Source organism: Cervus elaphus, chromosome 24, assembly GCF_910594005.1.
Source record: "Cervus elaphus chromosome 24, mCerEla1.1, whole genome shotgun sequence".
NCBI classification, from domain to species: domain Eukaryota; kingdom Metazoa; phylum Chordata; class Mammalia; order Artiodactyla; family Cervidae; genus Cervus; species Cervus elaphus.
The window spans coordinates 68,949,365-68,971,534 of record NC_057838.1 but is presented as its reverse complement, the minus strand read 5'-3'; the positions used below and the strand labels follow the sequence as shown (position 1 = coordinate 68,971,534).

General features: G+C 58.7%; 1 protein-coding gene across 1 annotated transcript in view; it reads right to left on the bottom strand.

Moving 5' to 3' along the window:
- WNT7A (Wnt family member 7A) overlaps positions 1-22,170 on the bottom strand; it is a 66,489-nt gene that overhangs the window by 25,541 nt on the left and 18,778 nt on the right. Inside the window, exon 3 of the mRNA XM_043886991.1 lies at positions 18,220-18,491. Coding sequence (XP_043742926.1) covers positions 18,220-18,491 — 272 coding nt within the window. The remainder of the gene's footprint in view (positions 1-18,219; positions 18,492-22,170) is intronic.

Genomic DNA, 22,170 nt, shown 5'->3' with positions numbered 1-22,170 from the left:
GGGGAGCTGGAGGAGGGGACCTCCGCACGTTTGCAGGACTGTTTATTCCCTGCAGAGGATGCCAACGAGCCTCGGGATGCAGGGGGGGATGCTGGGTTCTTCCCGGCTGGCCTGGGGATAACTCCCAACTAAGAGCCTGTGGGGATGGAGTGAACATCCAGGAGGGAGTGAGTGCCCTGTCACCAGAGGTATTCAAGCCAGACTGAGATCTGTGCCATCCAAGAGGGGAGCCATGTGCCACATGAGCATCTGAACTGGGGCTAGTCTGAACAGAGACGTGCTCTAAGTGTAAAGTGATGGCCAGATTCCCAAGACTCATTATGGGTGGGGGGCAGGGAAGAAAAGATGGGTAAACCCTCCCATGTTTTCATATTGCATGCCTGCTCAGTCACTTCAGTCATGTCTGACTGTGCGACCCTCTGAACTGGACCCGCCAGGCTCCTCTGTCCATGGCATTCTCCAGGCAAGGATACTGGAGTGGGTTGCCATTTCCTCTTCCAGGGCATCTTTCTGACCCAGGGATCAAACCTGCGTCGTCTCTTATGTCTCCCGCATTCATCGGCAGGCGAGTTCTTTACCCCTAGCACCACCTGGGAAGCCCACTTTCATATTGATTGCATATTAAATAAATGACAGTATTTTGGACATATTAAAGATATTATTAGGTTTAATGTCATCCCCTCGCCCTTTTTGATGGGGCTACTAGAAAATTGAAATTACATATGTGGCTCGTATTAGTTTCTCTTGGACAGAATCCCTGAGCTGTACCCTGACACACCCCCTCAGGTGATGTGTGTGTGAATGAAAATCTGAGACGCCCTGCAGGTGCCCTGACCCAGGGGCTGGGGGACTTGGCTTAGAGGCAGTGGGAGCAAACAGCCTGAAGCCCAGCCGTGTCCATGGAATGTTAGATAATCAACACCTCGGCCCCCGAGCCACACGCGTGGTCGGCAGTGCCCTTTCTGCCAGTGGGCTCTCACCAAGAACACACAAACTTTCAAGAGAAGGGGGTAGTTTAGCGGGGACTGGGCTCTCCTCGAAACGAACCATGTCCCAAATCCACCATTCGCTGGCCTCCTGTAACTTGGTGAAAAAGTCACTCAGTCATGTCCAACTCTTTGGACCCCATGGACTATACAGTCCATGGAATTCTCCAGGCCAGGATACTGGAGTAGGTAGCCTTTCCCTTCTCCAGAGGATCTTCCCAACCCAGGGATTGAACTCAGGTCTCCTGCATTGCAGGTGGATTCTTTACCAACTGAGCTATATCAAGGAAGCCCTGTAACTTGGTAAAGGCTGGGAAATAATCTCAGAAAATAACTGAAAAATGGATCTGCATGTTAAAAAAAAAACAAAAAAACACGTAACAACTCTCCCTAAATTCCTCCTCCTTTTTCTCTCTGAAAACTTGGCCCCGAGGTGTTCAACAGCACTAAATATAGAATTGGTGAGCCAGTGAATCACTCGAGGTGCCAGGGCCCAGGGCTGTCTCACGGTCGAGCTGCAAATGCTGAGAGCTGGGTGCTGGAATCAAAATGCCGACAGGCCTCCCGATGGTGAACAGGCCGGGGCGGGGGTGTGGGGAGCCGGGCTGGGACCTGCCAGGGGAGTGGGCGGGGTGGGGCCTCTCTACACGCAGAGCAGACCAGGTTCAGAATCTGCCCTTGGTTTTCCCAGACATAAGCCGTGCCACACACACTCCTTCCAGGGTCCAGGAGGTGATCTGCCCATCGCCCCCACCCCAGACCCCAAACACACCGTCTGGGACCTCATCTTCTGTCTCCCTCGGTCAGTGAGCGACACTGGCCTCTTGGCCTCAAGCTTTTACACTTGCTGTTCCCTCTGTCTGGGATGCTGTTCCCCACGCGTCTGGCTTCCTGACCTCCCGTTCAGCAGAGGCCTCTTCCGACTCCCTGATAGAAAGTGCTACCCCCATCTGCGGTCCTCTCTGCCCTCTCACCCTGCTTTCCCTTCTCATCACAGCACTGATTACACTCTGACAGTAGAGTCCATATATATGTGATTATTTGTTTGTCTCCTGCTTTCCATCTGGAATGTCAGCTCCATAAAGGCAAGTACCATTTAATCCCAGAGCTTAAAACAGTACCAGACACAGAAATAGGCGCTTGATAAACATTTGTTGAAAGAGTGAATGCATGGATTTCCATCCTTTTCTTTCAGCTGGTCTCATGATCTCACTGAGATAATGTCCAACTTGCCAGCCGTGAGCTCAGCTTTTCACCCGTCCATTCAACACAACCTCCTTCCAAATATCTATCCATCCATCCATCCAACTGTCTATCCATATAACTGTTCATCCAAACATCCAAATACTTCCTATCTATCTTTCCTTCCCTGGTGGCTCAGTGGTAAAGCATCCACCTGCAATGCAGGAGATGCAGGTTCGATCCCTGGGTCGGGAAGATCCCCTGGAGAAGGAAATGGCAACCTACTCCAGTATTCTTGCCTGGAGAATTCCAGGGAGAGAGGGGCCTGGTGGGCTACATGGGGTGGCAGAGTCAGACATGACTGAGTGACTAAACAACCACCACCACCTACCCTTCCAAACATCTATCTGTCCATCCACATATCCATTCACCTAACCATTTTCTAATGTCTATCCATCTAGTCATAAGTATAGAACTGGGGAGCAAGTGAATCACGCCGAGGTGCCGTGGTTATTATTCATCCATGTCTATATCCATGCCGTGCCTATATCATTCATCCATCCAACCAACCATTCAACCATCTACCTAACCGTCTTTTAATATCTGTCCATCTAATCACACATCCGTCCATCCACATAACCATTAATCTGACCATCCTTCCAAATACAACCTATCATCTATTTATCCATCCAACTATCCACATATAGAATTGATGCTTTTGAACTGCTGTGTTGGAGAAGACTCTTGAGAGTCCCTTGGACTGAAAGGAGATCAAACCAGTCCATCCTAAAAGAAAGCAGTCCTGAATATTCATTGGAAGGACTAATGTTGAAACTCCAACACTTTGGCCACCTGAAGCAAAGAGTCAACTCATTGGAAAAGACCCTGATGCTGAGGAAGATTGAAGGCAGGAGGAGAAGGGGATGACAGAGGATGAGATGGTTGGGTGGCATCACCGACTCGATGGACATGAGTTTGGGTAAACTCCGGGAGTTGGTGATGGACAGGGAGGCGTGCTGCAGTCCACGGGGTCTCAAAGAGTCGGACACGACTGAGCCACTGACTGACCTGAACTGATCCACATATCCACCTGCCCAACTACTCAGCCACCCGCCCACCCAAACCAGCCCCCAGATGCTGGGACCGCCTCCTGCCAGGTCCCACAGTCTCCCACCCTCCTTCACTGAGTTCAGCCTGTGCTGCCGTGATTCCATGCGGTAATCCACGCTTTCCCTCTGCTGTTAGAATGTCAGCACCTCAGAAGCGCAAACTGTGTCTTCTCTCTGATCTCCAGTGCCTAGCAGACGGCTGGCATGGAGGAGACGTCAGCAAATGTTTGCTGGATGAGCATATTTTTCTTTTCCCCGTATTTATTTGTTTTGCACTTCCTACTAGACTGTGAGCTCCCTGATGGCCGAGACCATTTTCGAGTCATCTGCTGCTCTGTAAAATCTCACACCTGATGCAAAGAAGGTGTGTTATCCGTATGAATGAATGAGTCAATGCATGCACACGAGAGAAGAACTATGGCAAGAGTAGAGATTCTGGAGCCATACTGCCTGGAGGCACATCCTGGCTCTCTTGGTTTTTTTTGTTTTTTTTTTAGTGGTATGACCTTGGGTGAGTTAATGAACCTCTCTGTGTCTCAGTGTCCTCATTTGTAAAAGGGAGATCACAGGACTTCCTTCCTAAGTCAGAAGGAGAAAGAGAAACACCGCATGACATCACCTATACGTGCGATCTAAAATAGGACACACGTGAACCCATCTACAAAACAGAGACGGACTTGCAGACAGAGACCAGCCGTGGCTGCCAAGGGTCGGGGGAGGGAAGGGTTGGGAGTTTGGGATTAACAGACACAGATTGTTAGATGCAGGATGGAGAGACAAAAAAGGCCCTACTGTATAACCCAGGGAACTATGCCCAATGCCCTGTGATAAACCATAGTGGAAAAGAATACGAAAAAGACTATGTGTACATACAAGTTAATGACTCTGCTATGCAGCAGAAATTAACACAACATTGTAAATCAACTACAGTATTTTTTAAAATAGTGCTTCACTAGGCTCTTATGAGATTTTTATGACTTAATATACATCAAGTACTTAGAACAGAGCCTGGAGTAAGATAAGGGTGGGCTTCCCATGTGGTGCTAGTGGTAAAGAACCCGCCTGCCAATGCAGAGATGCAGGAGATGGTTTGATCCCTGGGCCGGGAAGATCCCCTGGAGGAGGGCTTGGCAACCTCCTCCAGGATCCTTGCCCGGAGACTCCCATGGACAGAGGAGCCTGGCGGGCTACAGTCCACAGGGTCGCAAAGAGGCGGGCACGACTCAAGTGACTTAGCACACACAAGCACTCACACAGGCAGAACAGAGTGAGCAAAGGGAAGGAGCAGATGAGGTCAGAGGGTCCCCGGGGTCCGGCCTTTGTGAAGACTTCAGCTTCTCCTCTGAGCGAGCTGGGGGCTGATATAAGGTTGGGAGTGGAGAGTGGATAAGGTACCTTACATCTGAAGGGCTTCCCTGGGGGTCCAGGGGTTTAAGAGTGCGCCTTGCAATGCCAGGGACACTGGTTCGATCCCTAGTCTGAGAAGACCGCACATGCCACGCAGCGACTGAACCCGCGTGTCACGACTGCTGAGTGCTCCCTCCGGAGCCCGTGAGCCCCAGGGACGGGGGCCCGTGTGCGCTGGAGCCGTGCTCTGTAGCAAGAGAAGCCACCACAGTGAGAAGCCTGCGCACCCCAACTGGAGAGCGGCCCCCGCTCCCTGCAACTAGAGGAAGGCCACGCACAGCAGGGAAGACCCAGCACAGCCCCAAATAAATCAACAAATATTTTTTAAAAATATCCCATTTAAAGAGGCTGCTGGGGCATGGCGACAGCAGAAAGACGTGTTAGGAGGCTGCCGTACCGCGCCAGGGAGGAGGTGATGGGGTGTGGACAGTGAATGCCACGCACGTAGGCAGAACCCAACGTGCCGGACGTAGGGAGTGACAGGGGTCAGGACGAAGCCCGCGTCTGGGGCGTGGACGGTGGGGAGGATGGGGCTGCTCCCCGCCCCGAGCTGGCGGGTGGATGGAAGCCGGGGCGCGTCTGTGGGAGAAGGAGCTGCGGTGAGGGTTAGGGCAGGTGGGCTCCGGGCCAGCAGACCCCCTGGAGCGGGGAGGAGGCAGCTGAGGCTCGAGTCTGGACGGACATCTGGGCAGGAGACTGGAGCCCACGGACAGCTCTGCAGGTCCCAGAATGTGGCGGTGCCTGGGTACCTCTGGGCGGGCTGGGAAGGGCCTGGGCAGAGCTGTTTCCTGGGGGCACTGCTCTGACACCCCTGAGAGACCCAGGTGGACCTCACCTGTCACGGAGCAGGGAGGGCCCATGCAGGGCCCTCTGCCCCTAGTGACCCCCTCTCCTCTGTCCAGTGAAGTGACCGACCAATCTCCACGAATTCCCGCACACCTCCTCCCCAAGTCCCCAGTGGGCCACGCAAATGGTCCATGGGAAACACGGAGCTTCAGAGCTAAGAAAGAGCCTAAGGAATTTCGAACATAGGAATTAAAACCCAAGTGGGGCTTTAAAATGACCATGGCAGCTACCACCACTGATCACGGGAAAAACAATGCTCATGACAGCAGCCACTGTCTTCCGAGCGCCCGTCACAGGAGAGCACGGGCCTCTATTTCCGGGGCCTCATCTTCACTCTGCACGACGGCTCTGGGGTGCAGATGATCACTGCCTCTCTCCCAGGGAGGAAATCAAGGCTGAGGCGGGAAGACCACCCAAGGTCACATGGCAAACCGCAAAGTCGGGATTCTTCTGACCTCCTTCCCCAGCCTGTGATTCCCACCTCCCAGTGCAGAACAGAAGCCCAGCATCCCCTCTTGGGTCAAGAGCTCGGTGTGGTGAGGAGCCTCTGACCTGCCCCTGACCCAGGACTTGACGCCCTGCAGAACCGCCCAGCCCGCAGGCCAGAGCCTTAAGTAGGTCGCCTGCAAAATGGGCACAATTACCCCGCTTGCTTGGAGGAAAACTGGCAGAACAGAGTGTTAGAAAGTGTCAGTCGCTCAGTCGTGTCCAACTCTTTGCGACCCCACAGACTGCAGCCCGCCAGGCTTCTCTGTCCATGGGATTCTCCAGGCAAAAATACGGGAGTGGATTGCCATTTCCTTCTCCAGGGGATCTACCCAAACCAGGGGTCGAACCTGGGTCTCCTGCACTGCAGGCAGATTCTTTACTGCCTGAGCCACCAGGCGGCTTTGCAAATTTTAAAGTGTTTTACAAATGTTGTTAGAATCATTATTATTTCAAAATACTACCAATCCTTCCAGGTCTAAAATACACACACACACACACACACACACAAACACTCTCTCTCTCTCTCTCTCTGTCTCTCTCCCGGGCTAAGAAGAGACCCAGAGAGGACGGGCAGAGCGTGGGCTGCAGAGACAGGTGGCTGAGAAGGAAGCTTGCTTCCATGTTTTCTGCCTGGGCAACCTCAGTCTACCCCTTAACCGCCTGTGCCTCCGTTCTCCCCATCTGTAGAATGGGACCAATACCGCCTTCCCGGGGGGTGGGGGCGGGGGCTCACTTATGGAGACCAGAAGCACCAGGGCAACACGTGATGCCACAGACCTTGGAAGAGGCGCGCTGAGCAGCGGAGGCTGGGCTGGCCCTGTCCACCCCCAGCTGGTCCTGGCCCACCCCCTCCCCACAATGTCCCGGGGTGGCCCTGAGGTCAGGTGAGCCCCCGGCCTGCAGCAGCCCTGGAGTCTGGGCCTCGGCTGCCCGTCTGCGACATGGAGCTCATGAGGAAACCCCCCCAAGGTGGTCAGGCTGGTGAAACGGACGCCCTCATGTCGACAGACCACAGGACTCGCGTCTCGAAGGCACGCTGCAGGGTGAGGACTTGAAGAAGCCCTTTGTCAGGCCAGGGGTCCTTTTTGGGGGACAGGACAGCACCTTGATTGCTCCTCAAGGGACACCCAAGTGTCAGGATCAGGGTAAGCGACACTGCTGCCCGGGTGCCCAGTCCTCCACCCCCCACCGCTCCGCTCCCCGTCCCGGCCTGGGCAGATTTGATAACACCCGGAGTCCCGCTCCCCCCGCAGAGCACAAAGGTGGCGATTGTCCCCGGTGGGCGCCTTTTGACTTGGTCTCGCCGCGCTGAAACCAAGCCCCCTCTTCTGTGCCCCACCTGGGAGGCCTCACGGGGCCTCGCCAGGCCGCCCCCACACCCACACCTTGGCTGGTTTCAAATGCGTGTCCCCCCCTGACCGCCCCCAGAGGGCCCGCAGCCACGCTGGGGACGCCTTCCAAGAGAACCACCACCCACGGCCCCTTGTGAGGCCCTGCCCTGGGCTGGCCGGGGCCCAGGGAGGCGGCAGGATTGTGCCCCTCGCTGCCAGACCTTTCCGGGTCCCCCGAGAAGTGACATGGGGGTGTGAGCCCATGCCCACCACCCCCAACCAGCCCATCCACCGGGCCTTCCTGCCCGAGTCACAAGCCACGTGGCCCCCTATCCCTGGAAAAGCGGACTGAGGGGCATGCTTCGTCTTACTCCCTAGCAATGAATTCAAACTTCAGCAGCCACACGGAGCCTGTGGTGACCACGCAGGACAGCAGGGCTAGAAGCACATTCAACTCCTTTCCTCTTCCAACCCTCATAATAGGAAGTGATCGTCACCATTCTGCAGAGGGAGACACTGGGGCACACAGAGGCATGTTAAGACGCCCAAGGTCACACAGCCTGGAAACAGGAAAGCTGGGCACCGTCTCCAGAGCCCAGAGCCCGCCCCCCACACCAGGACAAGCCAGCCTCGGCCCAGCCCCTCCGCTACACGGCTGGCACAGGAAGGCAGGGGACAGGCTCCTGCAGCCCCCGAGCCCCCCAGGACCCCTTCTGGACAGCGGGTCTCGCACTGAGGTTGCCCCACCTCGCTGAGCGCACCCACTGGGCGCCGGCCTCCAGGGTGGGCTCCGGGAGGTGCTGAGGTGGCTCTCACGCCCGCCTAGAGGGACGAGAGAAGTCCGCAGGGGGACAGGATGGGGGTCCCTGGCCAGCTTCCCTAGGCTGAGCCAGCCCAGAGGCCCCACGATGGCAGGAGGTGTGCCGAGTCCCAGCACGGGCCTGGGTACCCCTGGGCACCTCCTTGTCCAGCTCCTGCACCCCCGGGATGGCCCAGGTCCCTCTCCTGCTGGCGATGGACAACGGGCACAGCTTCCTCTCCACATGGCCCTGCTCCCTCCTGACCCAGGAGAGTCGTCTCCCAGGACGAAGGCAGGGCTGCCCCAGCGCTGCAGTGGCCAGGACAGGACAGGGGGTGTACGAATAACCTACGATCCCAGAACCTCAGACACTGGGGCCTTCTGGGGAGATGGGGGACTCCAGAGCCTCCGAGGTGCCCCAAACAGGGGACTGGAGAATCTCAGGACAACGTCTTGGAATCATGAGATGTAAGACGTGGGGAGAAACATGTCTGGGTCCAAGAGGTCCTGGAGCGGGAGAAGCTGTCAGAGGTTAAGAGCCGGGTCCGGAGCCAGACCGCTCGGATCCAGGGCCAAGGCAGCTCCTGCCTGCTGTGTGGCCTGGGTCACGTCTTGCCCTCTCTGGGCCTCTGTTTCCGCATTTGTAAGATGGAGACGACAATGGAGAACAGCAGCCTCCCGGGACCTGTGGGGATGAAGTCGGCGAGAAGGCAGAACCCAGCCCCCACCTTCTCCCAGCAACCAGGCACCTGCCCTCCGGCTCATCCCATCATCAGAGCTGCGACCGGCAGCCTCTTCCCAGCCTCCTCTGCCCAGTGGTCCTCCTGGCTGCCTCCCCACACCCCCGCCCCAGGCCCCTCGCTGACCGGGGGACAGTGACAGCCTCTCCGAGGTCACCTGCCTCAGGCTCAGGTCCTAAGCTCCTCCCAAGACCTCTGGGCCTGCCTGTGCCCACCCGGACTGGGCTGGGAGGGGGTCTCAGCAACCTGGGGCTAAGCCCCAGGACAAGGCCCCGCGGAGCTGGGGCCCCGGAGATGTCTGCCTTCTCCGGGGAAGGGCTGGGGCTGCCTCCACCCCGCATTGCCTCCCCACCCCTCCCATTGCTATCACCGCTGCAGCATCACCCACCGGACCTGGCTGCGCCCTGCCCTCACTGTGTCACCCGGAGAACTGGAAAAAAGCACTCAGGCCTCCCGGGCATCCTCCCCCAGGCCCCGCGGGCTCCGCTCCAGCCCCTCCTCTCGGCTTCCGCTCCGGACCTGCCTGACTCCTTCCTCTGGGCCTGCACACCCGCCTGGCCATCCCAGCAGGCTGTCCCCGGGGCCTCCCAGCCCCACGGCAGCATCCCGTCCAGCCCACCCCCTGCCTCGGCCGGCCACGGGGGGCTGGGGGGCACAGAGCAAGGGGGGTCTGAGCTGGGAGCTGGGGCTGGGCGCACATCCTGCCCCACCCCCGCTGCGTCTGGCCGCGGCCGGGTCTCTGTGATGGGAACCGCCTCCCGTCTACTAAATGGACACAGTTCTCAGCGCCGTCTGGAGACCAGGGCAGTAGGGACTGGGGACCAGAGTAGGGGCTTCGGTTTTTGAGTTTTACTTTGTAACAGATACGTTATAAAAATATTTAAAACCATGCGTGTACGTTAAGTCACTCAGGTGTGTCCAACTCTTTGCGACGCCGTGGACTGAAGCCCGCCAGGCTCCTCTGTCCATGGAATTTCCCAGGCTAGAAACCTGGAGTGGGTTGTCACTCCCTTCTCCAGGGGGGTCTTCCCCACCCAGGGATCGAACCCCAGTCTGCTGCATTGCAGGTAGATTCTTCACCATCTCTGCCCACCAGGGAAGGCACCCCAAAGGCAGATTCAAATGTAAAACTGCAAAGCTTTTAGAGAAAAAAAACACAGGGTAAAATTTTTGGGACCGAGGGCTCAGAAGAGAGATCTCAGCACAAAAGCACTATTCGTAAAACGGAGAACTGATAAATTGGACCTTATTCAAATTAAAAATTTTTGCTCTGCAAAATAACCTATGAAAAGGCGGAAGGACAAGGCATAAACTAGAGCGGGGGGTCTGCAAACCGTGTGTCTGACAGGAGGCGAGCATCCAGGACATACAAGGAATTCTCAGAACTCAGCAGTAAAAAGCCTGATCAAAGCAGAAAATGGGCATAAGGCACAAGAGACATTCCCTGGAAGAGGCTATACGTTTGGCAAATACACACGTGGAAAGGTGGTCCACGTCACTAGCTACGAGGAGACAGTCGTTAAAACCACAGTGAGGAACTGTGCACACCTCTCAGAACGGCAAAAGCGAACGGCAGTGACAACTCCCAGCGCGGGGGAAGATGCAGACAGGTTCCCTGGCGCACCGCTGGCGGGCACCTACGACGACACAGCCGTTCTGCGGAAGGGTAGCCCCTTCTCACAAAGCTCAGCACACAACCCCGGCACTGACCCCAGAGACCTGGAACCCTGCGTTCACACCAAAACCTGCCCACCAATGTTCACAGCCGCCTCGTGTGTCAGAGCCCCCACCCGGAAACCACCCAGACAGCCTTTAACGGGGGAAGGGTTCCATACCGTGAAACCACACTCCGTCATAAAAAGGAACCAACTCTCCATCGACGCAACAAGTTGAATGACTCATGACATGATTATGCTGAGCGAAAAAAGCCAATCTCAACTGGTTACCTACTGTGCAATTCCATTTATATAACAACCTTGAAATCATAAAATGTGGAAATGGACAAGAGATTAGTGGCTGCCAGGGGCTAGGAAGACCATAAAGAAGGCTGAGCACCGAAGAACTGATGCTTTAGAACTGTGGTGCTGGAGAAGACTCTTGAGAGTCCCTTGGACTGCAAGGAGATCCAACCAGTCCATCTTAAAGGAGATAAACCCTGAATATTCATTGGAAGGACTGATGCTGAAGCTCCAGTCCTCTGGCCACCTGATGTGAAGAGCTGACTCACTGGAAAAGACCCTGATGCCGGGAAAAGACTGAAGGCAGGAGAAGAAGGTGACGGCAGAGGATGAGATGGTTGGATGGTGTCATCGACTTTACGGACATGAGCTTGAGCAAACTCTGGAAGACAGAGGAGGACAGGGAAGGCTGGTGTGCTGCAGTCCACTCTGTCTGTGGCAAAGACAGGGACGTGACTGAACAACAAGGGCTGAGGAGGGTATAAGGAGGGACGGAAGCAGATCTGGCTGCCAAAGGGAAGCACAGGAATCCTCGCCATGGAACCATCCGTGTCCTGACTGTGCTCACCCACACCCGGCTGGGATGCTGTGTTAGATAACTTTACGAGCTGCCGGGGAACAACGAGCCAAGGACACGCAGGAGCCTTCTGAATTCTTAGAAATGCACGTGGGTTGACATCTCAACATAAACATTTTAATGTAAAAATGCAAGAAATCCATTGACGTTTTAATGTGAGATACGCAACAAATACATGTTTGCTCTAAGTGTGCCCCACACAACATTGGAGACATATTTGTACTAAAAAACCGTTCGTTATCTCGAATTGGACCAGGAGGCCTGTTCTTTATCTGGCATCCCCAGGCCTGGGAAATTCCCGCAGGTGAGAGGAGACAGCTGGCACGTCACTCACCAGGCCACACATCTTGTGTGAGCACTTACGATGCGCCAGGCCCCGTGCTAGGCACAGAGGATGCAGCTGCAAATGCAGGCCATCCCACCCCTTGCGGTGCTGATGTTCTCGTGGGAAGAGACAGTGAACAGAGGCATTAAATGTGTGCTTAGTCAGTCAGCCGTGTCCGACTCTGCACACCTCTGGACCACAGCCCGCCAGGCTCCTCTGTCCATGGCATTTCTCAGGCAAGAATACTGGCGTGGGCTGCCATTTCCTCCTCCAGGGGATCTTCCCGACCCAGGGGATCAGACCCATGTCTCCTGTGTCCCCTGCGTTGCAGGCAGATTCTTTACCCACTGAGCCATTCAGGAAAGCCCTGAACAGAGACGTAAACAGCCGTGTAAATAAGATGGTTTCACACGGCGCTAAGTGTGACGAAGAAAATAAAGCAGGACAGCGTACAGAGGTGAGGCGGACAGACAGGTGGAGAGTCAGGGAGGGATTCCCCGGGAAGGGGACCTCTGAGCAGAGAGCAGCAGGAATTAGCTGCGCAGACGTCTGAGGGAAAGGGCATTCCAGACGAGGGAAACAGCACGTGCAAAGGCCCCGAGGCAGGAACACGAGCTTGGCGGACTCCTGGAGCTACGGCCGGGGACACGGCCGGTGTCCAGTCAGTCCTCAGCACCTTGTACTCCCCCCACCCCCTCACATCAGAACTAGAAGACCCTCCTGACACTCAAAGTCCCGCCACGGAGGACATGGAGGCCCTGGAGGGTCGGGGTTTGCCCATAGCCACCCTTGGTCCATGTCCCTCAAGTTCCAGCTGGAAGCTGTCGCATCTGGAAAGGGAAGAACCCACATGGGCACCAGACCCGGAGCTGGGAAGGACATGGAGGCTCTTGGAGGCCTCCCCAGAGCCCAGCCTGGGCGGCCAGCCGGCTCCAAGACAGGAGGGACCTGGCTGGGCTCAGGCCCTCGGCGTGCCACCTGACCACTCCATCCGATCAAATATGCAAGTGGCCCTCAGGACAGCGGAGGGGAGCATAGCTGAGCAGCCTTATCTGGGCCCCGCCCCAGCCACCCAAGGCCAGCACCCTGCCGTCCTCAGGGCAGGGTGGGAAGCCTGCTCCCGGGAGCACCCAGACCAGACCGGGCAGGGCAGGAAGGGACAAGACCGGCACCCTCGGCGGGCAGGGGCTGGGCAGGGGCTGGGAGGTGACTCCCGTTCGGGTGGAATTCCATCTCCCTGAGCTCACCTCCCTTGGAGCAAGCGGCACATTCCAGCGGGGCCAGCCCCGTCCCGGCTGGGCCCCCATCCCCAGGGCTGCCTCCACGGGACTCAGGCACCGCACACCCAGGAAGGGCCCCCAGAGCTCCTCTGCACACGTGGCCCTTAGGGTCCAGTGAGGCCTCAAAGGCACGCTCAGCCCGGTGCAGGAGCATCACGGAGGGGCAGAGACTGACCCCTAGACCCCCAGGAGAAAGCCAGCTCCATGCACAGCAATCAGGGACCATCCACAAGGCCCACCTCCCCATATGTTCTCCTGCCCCATTGCCCGTTTCCCCAGGGCTGAGCCCGGCTCTGGGCCTTCCCAGGACAGTCTTCACACTAGCCTGTTCTGCTAAAACCCCAGGGCGTTGACTCTCACCTCCCGTAGGTGGCTCCCAGAAATGGCTCCAACTAAGACCTCCCTCCAGGCACCCGTGGTCCCAGGGCTTCCCCACCTGCTGCTCATGGGGTCCCCCACTCCCAAGCCCAAGAGCACCCTCATAACCATCACCCCTCACATCCAGTCTCCCCCTGGCACACTGCCTGACCCTAGGGAGGTGGGCTCCCACCCATCCACCCCAGATGCAACCCGTGGTGGGTTCCCGCCCATTCTGGCCCCCTAAACGGCAGTTCCTCCTGCCCACCTGTGGGCCCTGCAGGGCTGGGGCACCGGCTGCCACCTCGCTCCCTGCACTGTTCCCTACCTGGTCCCAGAGACCTGCCCTGGCACCCCTCCTGCAAAGCCTCTGTAAGAACCGCCAGCCCAAGGGGGACGCTTTCTCCTGGGCCTGCACTTGACCCCAGCCCCCTCTGCAGCCCCGTCACCCACGGGCCCCTCTCCCCATGTGTATGCAGTCTGCCCCCATGGGCCCATGCTTTTGGAGGACTTCCTGCCCCTGTAGAGCTTTCCTGGCGGCTCGGACAGTAAAGAATCTGCCTGCAACTCAGGAGACCCAGGTTCAATCCCTGGGTCGGGGAGATCCCCTGGAGAAGGGCACGGCAACCCACTCCCGTATTCTTGCCTGGAGAAGCCCATGGACAGAGGAGCCTGGGAGGTGACAGTCCGCGGGGCTGCAGAGTTGGACACGACCGGGCAACCAACACCATGCTTTTCCAGAGGCCGTGACTCCTCCCTCAACTCCCTCCCCCCCGCCTGCCTTGTCCACGTGGAGGACTCCTCCGTATCCTTAAAGCCCTGCTCCAGGGTCCCTCCTCTTTGCCCCAGGGGTGTCCGGACTTCTCCGAGAAGAAGCTGCTCCCGCCTCTGAGCCCTCATGAGCCCCCTGAGCAGCCGCGTCTCCTGACCGTTCCGTCCCGAACCATCCTTTTTGCTCCTCTGCCCGCCTCTCTCACTAGACTGGGCACCTTGAGGGCAAAAAGAGTGCTGAGCTCATCCCCTCACTGCCCAAAAGGTGGGAAAGAGACGACGCAAAGCCACAAAGATCCCAACACCATCCAGAGATTCCAACCCACTGCTTCGGATGCCCCTCTCCCTCCCAAAGACCTTGATTTCAAACCCAAAGTGTGAGGGTGTAAACATTAACATTCTACAGCCCCAACCCCAAGTCTGTGATTTCAATCCCAAAATACGGTGACCCTAAAATTCCAAAATATGGTGACCTGGTGCTGGGAAAGATTGAAGGCAGGAGGAGCAGGGGACAACAGAGGATGAGACAGTTGGATGGCACCACCGATTTGATGGACATGAGTTTGAGTAAACTCCAGGAGATGGTGAAGGACAGGGAGGCCTGGCGAGCTGCGGTCTGTGGGGTGGCAGAGATTCGGACACGACTTGGGAACTGAACAACAACAAAATCCCAATAGTAACTCTGATCGGAACATCACATCTCCAGAGGATCTGCTGGCTCTGTCTTCTAACCTGGCCCCTCTGATTCGACACTGCTGACCGCACGATTACGCGAGACAGCGGGACACGGGTGCAGAGGTGCCGCCACCCACCCCCGCCCCGCGGCCCCTCGGACACGTCTGCAGGGGGAAGCCTGGCTCAGCGCCCCCGGGCCAAGCTGGGGACAGGGTGCTCCCCGCGCGTTCTTCCTCATCAGTCAGCCGGGTCGGGGCGCCCCTGCAGCCCCCCGCGCCACCCCTCGTGGGGTCTGCCACCGCCCCGGCCCCCGGGACGCACACCCCGTCCCTCTCCCCCCTTTTCTCTCGCACCGGCTGCCAGCAAGCCCAGAGCCCCATGGTCAGGTTGAGTCTTGTCTCCTCTCAGCAGGGGGAGGGAGCTGGTGATAAACACATCTGTGCTTCCTTCCAAGACGCTCAGCAGGACTTCCAGCTCACCAAGACCTCCAGCTCCACTGCACCTGGGGCCCACGGAAGTCTTGGGTGGGCACAGTTTCTGGCACGGGGTGCCACATCTGCAGGGTCCTGGGGGGTCCCCCAACTGTGCCCCTGCCAGGCCCCAGAACAAACGGAGGCTCATTGTGCCACTGGACAGATGAGGAAAGCGAGGCCCCCAGAGGGGTGGACTCCAGGCTGATACATACTGAGTCTCGGCTGCCCGGGGTGAGGCCCTGCTCCTGGCCGCTGGGATCTGGGTCCAGGCGCTTGGGGTGCCTCGGTTCTGGGGTGAGGTGCGGGCAGGGAGACCCCCAGCCTGCCGTGCTCTGACCGAGGGGCCTGGCCACTGCCCCAGGTAGCTGAAGGCCAGTCAGGACCCGCTCCGGGCCTCTGCTTGCACCCCCGAACCATAAAGCGGCTGCACTGGGGGTTAATCAGGGTACCCTGGGGAGTCCCAGATTCTACCTCTTGGCTCTGGGAAATACAGCGTCTGGCTGAATGGCCATCCAGGAAGCCACCCTCAAGTGGCCCCTCAAACCAGAGTGGAGCTGGGTGGTGGCGGGGGGGGAATGTGGGGCTGCAGGGGGCACCCCTGAGCTGGGACAACCATTCCTGCTCAGAAGCATTCAAGTTAGGCCCAACCCCCACTCTGCCGAGACGCCCAGATCCCACTCCTGACCCCAGCCAAGGCCTTGTCTCTGGGATTCCACCCTCCCCTGCTCCATAACCATCAGGGGCTCCCCAGGGGCCGTCGGGGACCCACCCCTTCACGCCACAGGGACACAGAGCGCCCCTGTCCACCAGGCCCTGGGGTGCAGCTGCGAACATGACACGCGAGGTCTCTGTCCTCGTCAAGCCTGGGACCTGGGAGGGGAGGAGGCCCCGGGACAAGGCACCGCGTGGGGAACGGCTGGGAACAGGCTGAAAGGGGGCACAGCGGAGCTGGCCAGCAAGGGCGGAGCAGCTCCGGGAGGAAACCCACCGCTCTCACCTCCCCAGCCTGCAAGGCGACCACGCACCCTCCCAGCCGCCGTTACCCGCTCAGGGACCCACTGACTAGCCAGACTGGGCCCCTGAGTGGGACCCAAGCCCCCTCCTCTGGGCCTCTGACCATGACCTCTCCACACGAGACCTGGCTTGCTTCCATCTCTCTTCTAGGCTGAGTCCAACCTCACTCGCTTCCTGGGGTCCACCTACTCCAGGGAGCCCCCTGAGGTTGCTCTCACGATGTCGGACAGCTCCCGTCCGCTGCCTCACCCCAGAGCCGCTCTGAAGAGCACACACGGCCGTCTGGCCTGCTGGAGCTGGAGGCTCAGGGAACCGTCTCCCCCTGCCTTCCGCCAGGCAAGGCGCTGTCTCCTTTCGCCCTCACCCTGGCCAGACCAGGTAGCCACGTGGGAGGAAACGGGGGTGGAGGGAAGCCACTTTGCCTTCTCCTGTCCACCCCCCTAGGGATGAGAGCTTCAAGGTTAGGAGGGAGCCCGTGACCTGCGACCTCAGTCCTAAGAAGTGCTCCAACCGCAGCAAGCGGGAGGGACAGACTGCCCTGGGCAGGCGCTCCCGGCACAGGGCTGGACGGGCAGGGCCTTCAGCCTAACCCCCCACCTCACCAGCATCACCAGGGACAGACTAGCCGAGCGCCTGCCCCTGTGACTCACCATGGCCAGCCGGGAGGCTCGGACACAGCGGACGTGGCCGAAGACTGCAGCGGGAGGGACAGCGGGCCGCTGGTACCTCTTCCTTATCCGCCTGCAGGGAGCCCGGCTCCCCTCTGAGACGGGCGGGCCACCCCCAACGTCGGTACCAGACAGATCCCTCTTACGCCACACGTACGCACCATCTGCGGTCACACCCACCCTGTGCTGAGGGCCAGCCGCGTTGCCAGGGCCTGGGAAAGGCTCCCCTGCCCCCTCCCCGCCCCTCCTCGCCCTGGACCGAGGACACTCCCGCCAGCTCTGCTTCCTTCCCGGGAGGAAGAGAGCGGCAAGGGCCATGATCAGAACCCAGGGGCCCACTGCCAGCCCACGCTGTGCGGAGGACGCCAGCCTACCAGCCAGACCCCAGGCTTCACATTCTGGCTTTGACCCTGAAGAGCCCGTCAGTCAACCCCTGTGTGCCTCAATCTCCTCATCTGCAAAATGGGGTAACAGCGCTGCCGTTCACAGGGACGCCGTGAGGAGGGAGGGAGAAGACTGCTTGCCCCTAGACACGCCCGAGCAAACCAAGGCAAGCCAAACGGGCAGCGCCAGGCCCCCTCGCCAGGACATGTGATTGAGTCCCTGGAGTAACCTTCTTTCTCTTTGCCCTCTTGCACATTTTTCAAGAGTCATTGGTAACGACCAGTTTTAAAAACCAACAGGGAAAAAATGAAGTGCTTGTGCATGAAAATCTGAGTCTAAAACCAGAGGAGGTCGCTACCCTGGGACACTACAGACTGTCTTCCAAGCTGAGCCCAGACTCTTGGAGGACATGAGGAGGCAGTGAAGAGGGAGTGGTCACTTCCATCATTGTGAGCTCCAGATCTTGGTTAAGCGGACCAAGGATTCGTTACCGGCCCCGGCAACTACCCCATGGGAATGACTTCTACTGAACTCACCTTGACTCCCGAACCGCCCCCACCCCACAATCTGTTTTTACAGCTGATTTTGTGGATCCCAGGATGAGAGTTCACATCCGCCCCTCGTCCCATCTTGCTGAGTTACAGTGTTCTAACAGGGACACAATTACTCAGGCTTGCCGTTCACTGATAAGCGTCATACCACACAGAACCCCCGACCGGCAGCAGATCAGCCGTGGACTCCAGCTGAACGAGGCTGAGGGCAGAGCCCCGCGGCCCACCGCCCGACCCCCAGCCCCAGACGTTAACGAAGAAGCCAGAGCCGCCCGGCTCCCCTCCCCGGCTGCCTACCTTTCGGCCTGCCTCGTTATTGTGTAAGTTCATGAGAGTCCGGGCATTCTGCTTGATCTCCCGGGCATCCACAAAGACCTTGGCGAAGCCGATGCCGTAGCGGATGTCGGCAGAGCAGCCGCCCCACTTCCAGCCCTCGTCCCGGTGGTACTGGCCCTGCTTCTCCTTGTCGCAGCCGCAGTCGCTCAGGTTGCCCTGGGTGCAGGCTGCCGTGATGGCGTGGGCCACGCCTGCGGCGATGATGGCGTAGGTGAAGGCGGCCTCCCGGCTCCCTGCGGGGACAAGAGCGGAAACACTGGGCTCGGGTCTGGGCGTCCGGGGCGAGGAGGGAGGCTGAGCTCTGCTGGGGTCCGCCAAGACCGACACAGCGCCTGGCACTCGCCCCCAGGGCCCCCCGTCACGTGCACCCCCATTCAATCCCCAGTCACTGAACGCCCTCGGGAGCGGGCGGGGGCAGCGGAGGAGGGGGGCACCTGCTTGCCTGGCCCCTGTGACATTAGAGGAGGGACCCCCACCATACCGATTACCACCCACTCTCCACGCTGACGTGGCTGCGTGCACGGCGTGCACTCACGCACACGCATGCACACACACAGAGGACCTGGTGACCGTCAGGCAGCACTTTGAGCACCCGCAGTGCGCAGAGGCTCTGGAGCCACAGGCTTGGGCCGAAACCCCAGAACATCAGTCTCTGCTCGGTTACTTTCAGCCGCCGCCACCCCTTCCCTGGGTCTCGGCCTCCCCACCGTAAAGTGGGGACCCAGCCACAGTGCCTTTCTCGTGAGGACCCCAGGGAATAAGAGATCAGGGTTTATTACCAGTGTCTGGTGGTGGAAAACACCTGCTACGAGATTGATTCAAGCCTGTGAAAGTGAATGGAGAGTGAGGACTCGACGCCACACTGAGCCTTCAGGTAACTGATGAGAGGACCTTCTGTAAAACGTGGTGTGCAAATTTATACTTACACTTTAATACATATTTTATTGTTATTTTTTGAACAATAATATCTAAGTAGAACTCTACCAAATATAATAAAAGCAACTCTTCAGTCAATAAGTAAGTAATCTAAGGATTCAAAAAAGAGAGAGAAAGAGAGAGATTAGCGTCTGTCTGCGGCTCTGGGCACCCACCTGCCCGCAGCGCTCCTGAGTCTTGCTCCCGCTGCGCCCGGGTCACCTGTGGTCCAGAGGTCCGGCCCACGAGACTGTGAGCACGTGCAGACAAGGCTAGGACCTGAGTCCTCAGCCTCTGTCTGACGTGGCCATCAGGGCTGGGGTAGTGGAGAGGGACCACCCGCAGGGACAGGAGGACAGGCCGGCCTCGGGAAGCCGGGTCCTGGGGACCCCACTCACAGTGGCATCAAGTCCTCACTCTCCGTTCACTTTCACAGGCTTGAATCAATCTCGGAGCAGGTGTGCTCCACCATCAGACACTGGTCTAAACTCTGACCTCTTATTCCCTGGGGTCCCCACGAGGAAGGCACTGTGACGGGGTCCCCACCTTACAGGGGGGAGGCCGAGACCCAGCGCTGAGGGGCCACTTCCCCACATGCTTTCCCAGCTACGTGGAGACGGGGCCTGGCCGGGAGGGCAGCTGGAGGCCCCGTGGAAGGAGGTACGTGGGCCCAGCAGGAGGGCACTGGGGTGGTCAGCGGGGCACGAGGGTCCTGCGTGGCTGGGGGCAGGAGACAGAACCCAGTGGGGGAGCACTCGGGCTGGGGACCCAGCCTCCCGGCCCCTCTGGATCTGAGAGCAGCACCAACTGCCCGGGAAGAAGAGGAACCCAGGCCCCCGTGTGGTGTAGGCGCTCAGAGCCAGGGTGGGTGGGGGTCAGGGGAGCCCCCTGGAGGAAGAGGCCCTCGGAGCAGAGAAGCATTTTAGGAACCGGGGTGGGGATGATGGTGGCTGAAGCAGGGGCCGGGGAGGTGGAGGAAGCAGCGACCCCCAAGATGCTTCAAGCCCCAGGTCACTGTCACCTGACTCTGGGAGACCTTTTCTCATGCCCCCCACCCAGGCTGCCAGGACATGAGCACCCTGCCCTCCAGCCACCTTCGCTTCCCCAACCCTGAAGATACGCAGGCCTGTCCACCTGCCAGACCCACTGCTTCACCGTGCCATGGCCGGACCCTGGCATTCCACGACAGCCCTGCTCACACAGGGGCTCAGAGCCCGAACGCCCGAGTCCAAACCCCAGCTTGGCCACGGAGTGCCCGCAATGCGAACAAGCTCCTCCTCATCCTGAGGCTCAAGCTCCAGCTCACACTACCAAGCATCAGACCCAGAAGGAAACAGCACATGGGAGCAGACAGACAACAGTGAGGTCAGAGCCGCACAGACAGCAGAGAATCACCAGGTGGAGGAAACACAGAGAGTAAGACGGGGAGGAAAGCCCCGTTCCGCCACTTTCGAGCTGTGTGACCTCAGCCGGGTCACCTAACTGCTCTGTGCTCCAGTGCCTCAGCTACAAAACAGGAGAAGGACCACCCACTTTGTCAGGGAGGTTGAGCGGACTTGCTAGAATTAACAAAGAATTTAGCAAAGAGCCTGGCGTGAGAAGGAGTGTGTTAGTTGCATTTGACTCTTTGCGACCCCATGGACTGTAGCCCGCCAGACTCCTCTGTCCATGGGATTCTCCAGGCAAGAATACTGCAGTGGGTTGCCATTTCCTTCTCCAGGGGATCGTCCCAACCCAGGGATCAAACCCAGCTCTCCTGCATTGCAGGCCGACCCTTTACCATCTGAGACACCAGGGAAGCCCCGCGTGAGAAAGTGACCCCGGGTATCAGATTGATTACAATTCCTACTGATGATAGTAGTTCACAGTCCCTTAGGAGAAAGCTGTGAGGTAAGGAGGAGGAGTCTTCAGTTGTTGAAGAAACCGGGGCCGAGAGAAAAGTCTGGCTTGCTCAGGCCACTCAACTGGTGGGGTGGCAGCGCTGAGCTGTGCAGACCGGGACCTGTCCCCAGTGATCCAATGACCGCAAAGGGCAGAGACCCGGCTGGCGGCCTCGGCAGGTGAACGGACACTGTGTCTCCTTTATCAGCCCCAGAGCAGAGCAGCAAATTGAGGGGGCGGGTTGGGGGGGGGTGCTGGCCTGCCGCTTGAGACTTGCCCTGCCCCCCAGGTTCCTCCCTGGGGTGGGGCGGGGCTGGGGACAGGGGGCGGGGCTGTACCACTCAGTGGGCGGGGGCGGGGACAGGGGGCGGGGTTGTCCCACTCAGTGGGCGGGGCCGGAGACAGGGGGCGGGGTTGTCCCACTCCGTGGGCGGGGCTCTCCCACTCAGTGGGCGGGGCCGGGGACTGGGGGCAGGGCTCTCCCACTCGGGGTCCCCGGGCCTCTGAGGCTCCTCTGCAACACGTGGCAACCCAGAAGCTCAGGGAGGACACCTACCCAAACGCAGCAGCGATGCGGATGGCTTCCGTTCCCACCGGGATCCCCCTAGCATATCCCAGATGGGTGGGAGAAGGGCAACTACCCCTGCACACACACAGCTCCCCTGAGTTCAAGGTCACACTCTGACCAAGGTGAAGTCTATCACGGGCCATGGCCTTCCCCCCACTCCCCGCCCCCAAGCTGGGCCTCACCTCTGCACCCATGGCCCCCAGGAAACAAAGGGACCATTACTCTTAGCTTCCAAGCTCTCAGGACCCAGGTACTGGCTGCTCAAGTCCAGATGTGGAAGGGCCACTGCTGATTCCTGCCATTGACCTTGACCTAGACCTTGCCCACCAGTGTGAGGCTAGGACTGCCCAGTCCCCGTACTTCCCCCTCCTCACTGACCACCAGGGAAGCTGCCCTGGGCAGGGGGCTGGCATGTAACTCCTGTCAAGCCTGCAACCTGTCGAGGCCTCTATTGCTCCCTCTCTGAAATGGGTGTAACAGCATCTATGAGTCATGGGCTGGCGCAGGGCTGACTCACTGCGCCCGGCATGGGGTGACTGTTCCGGAAA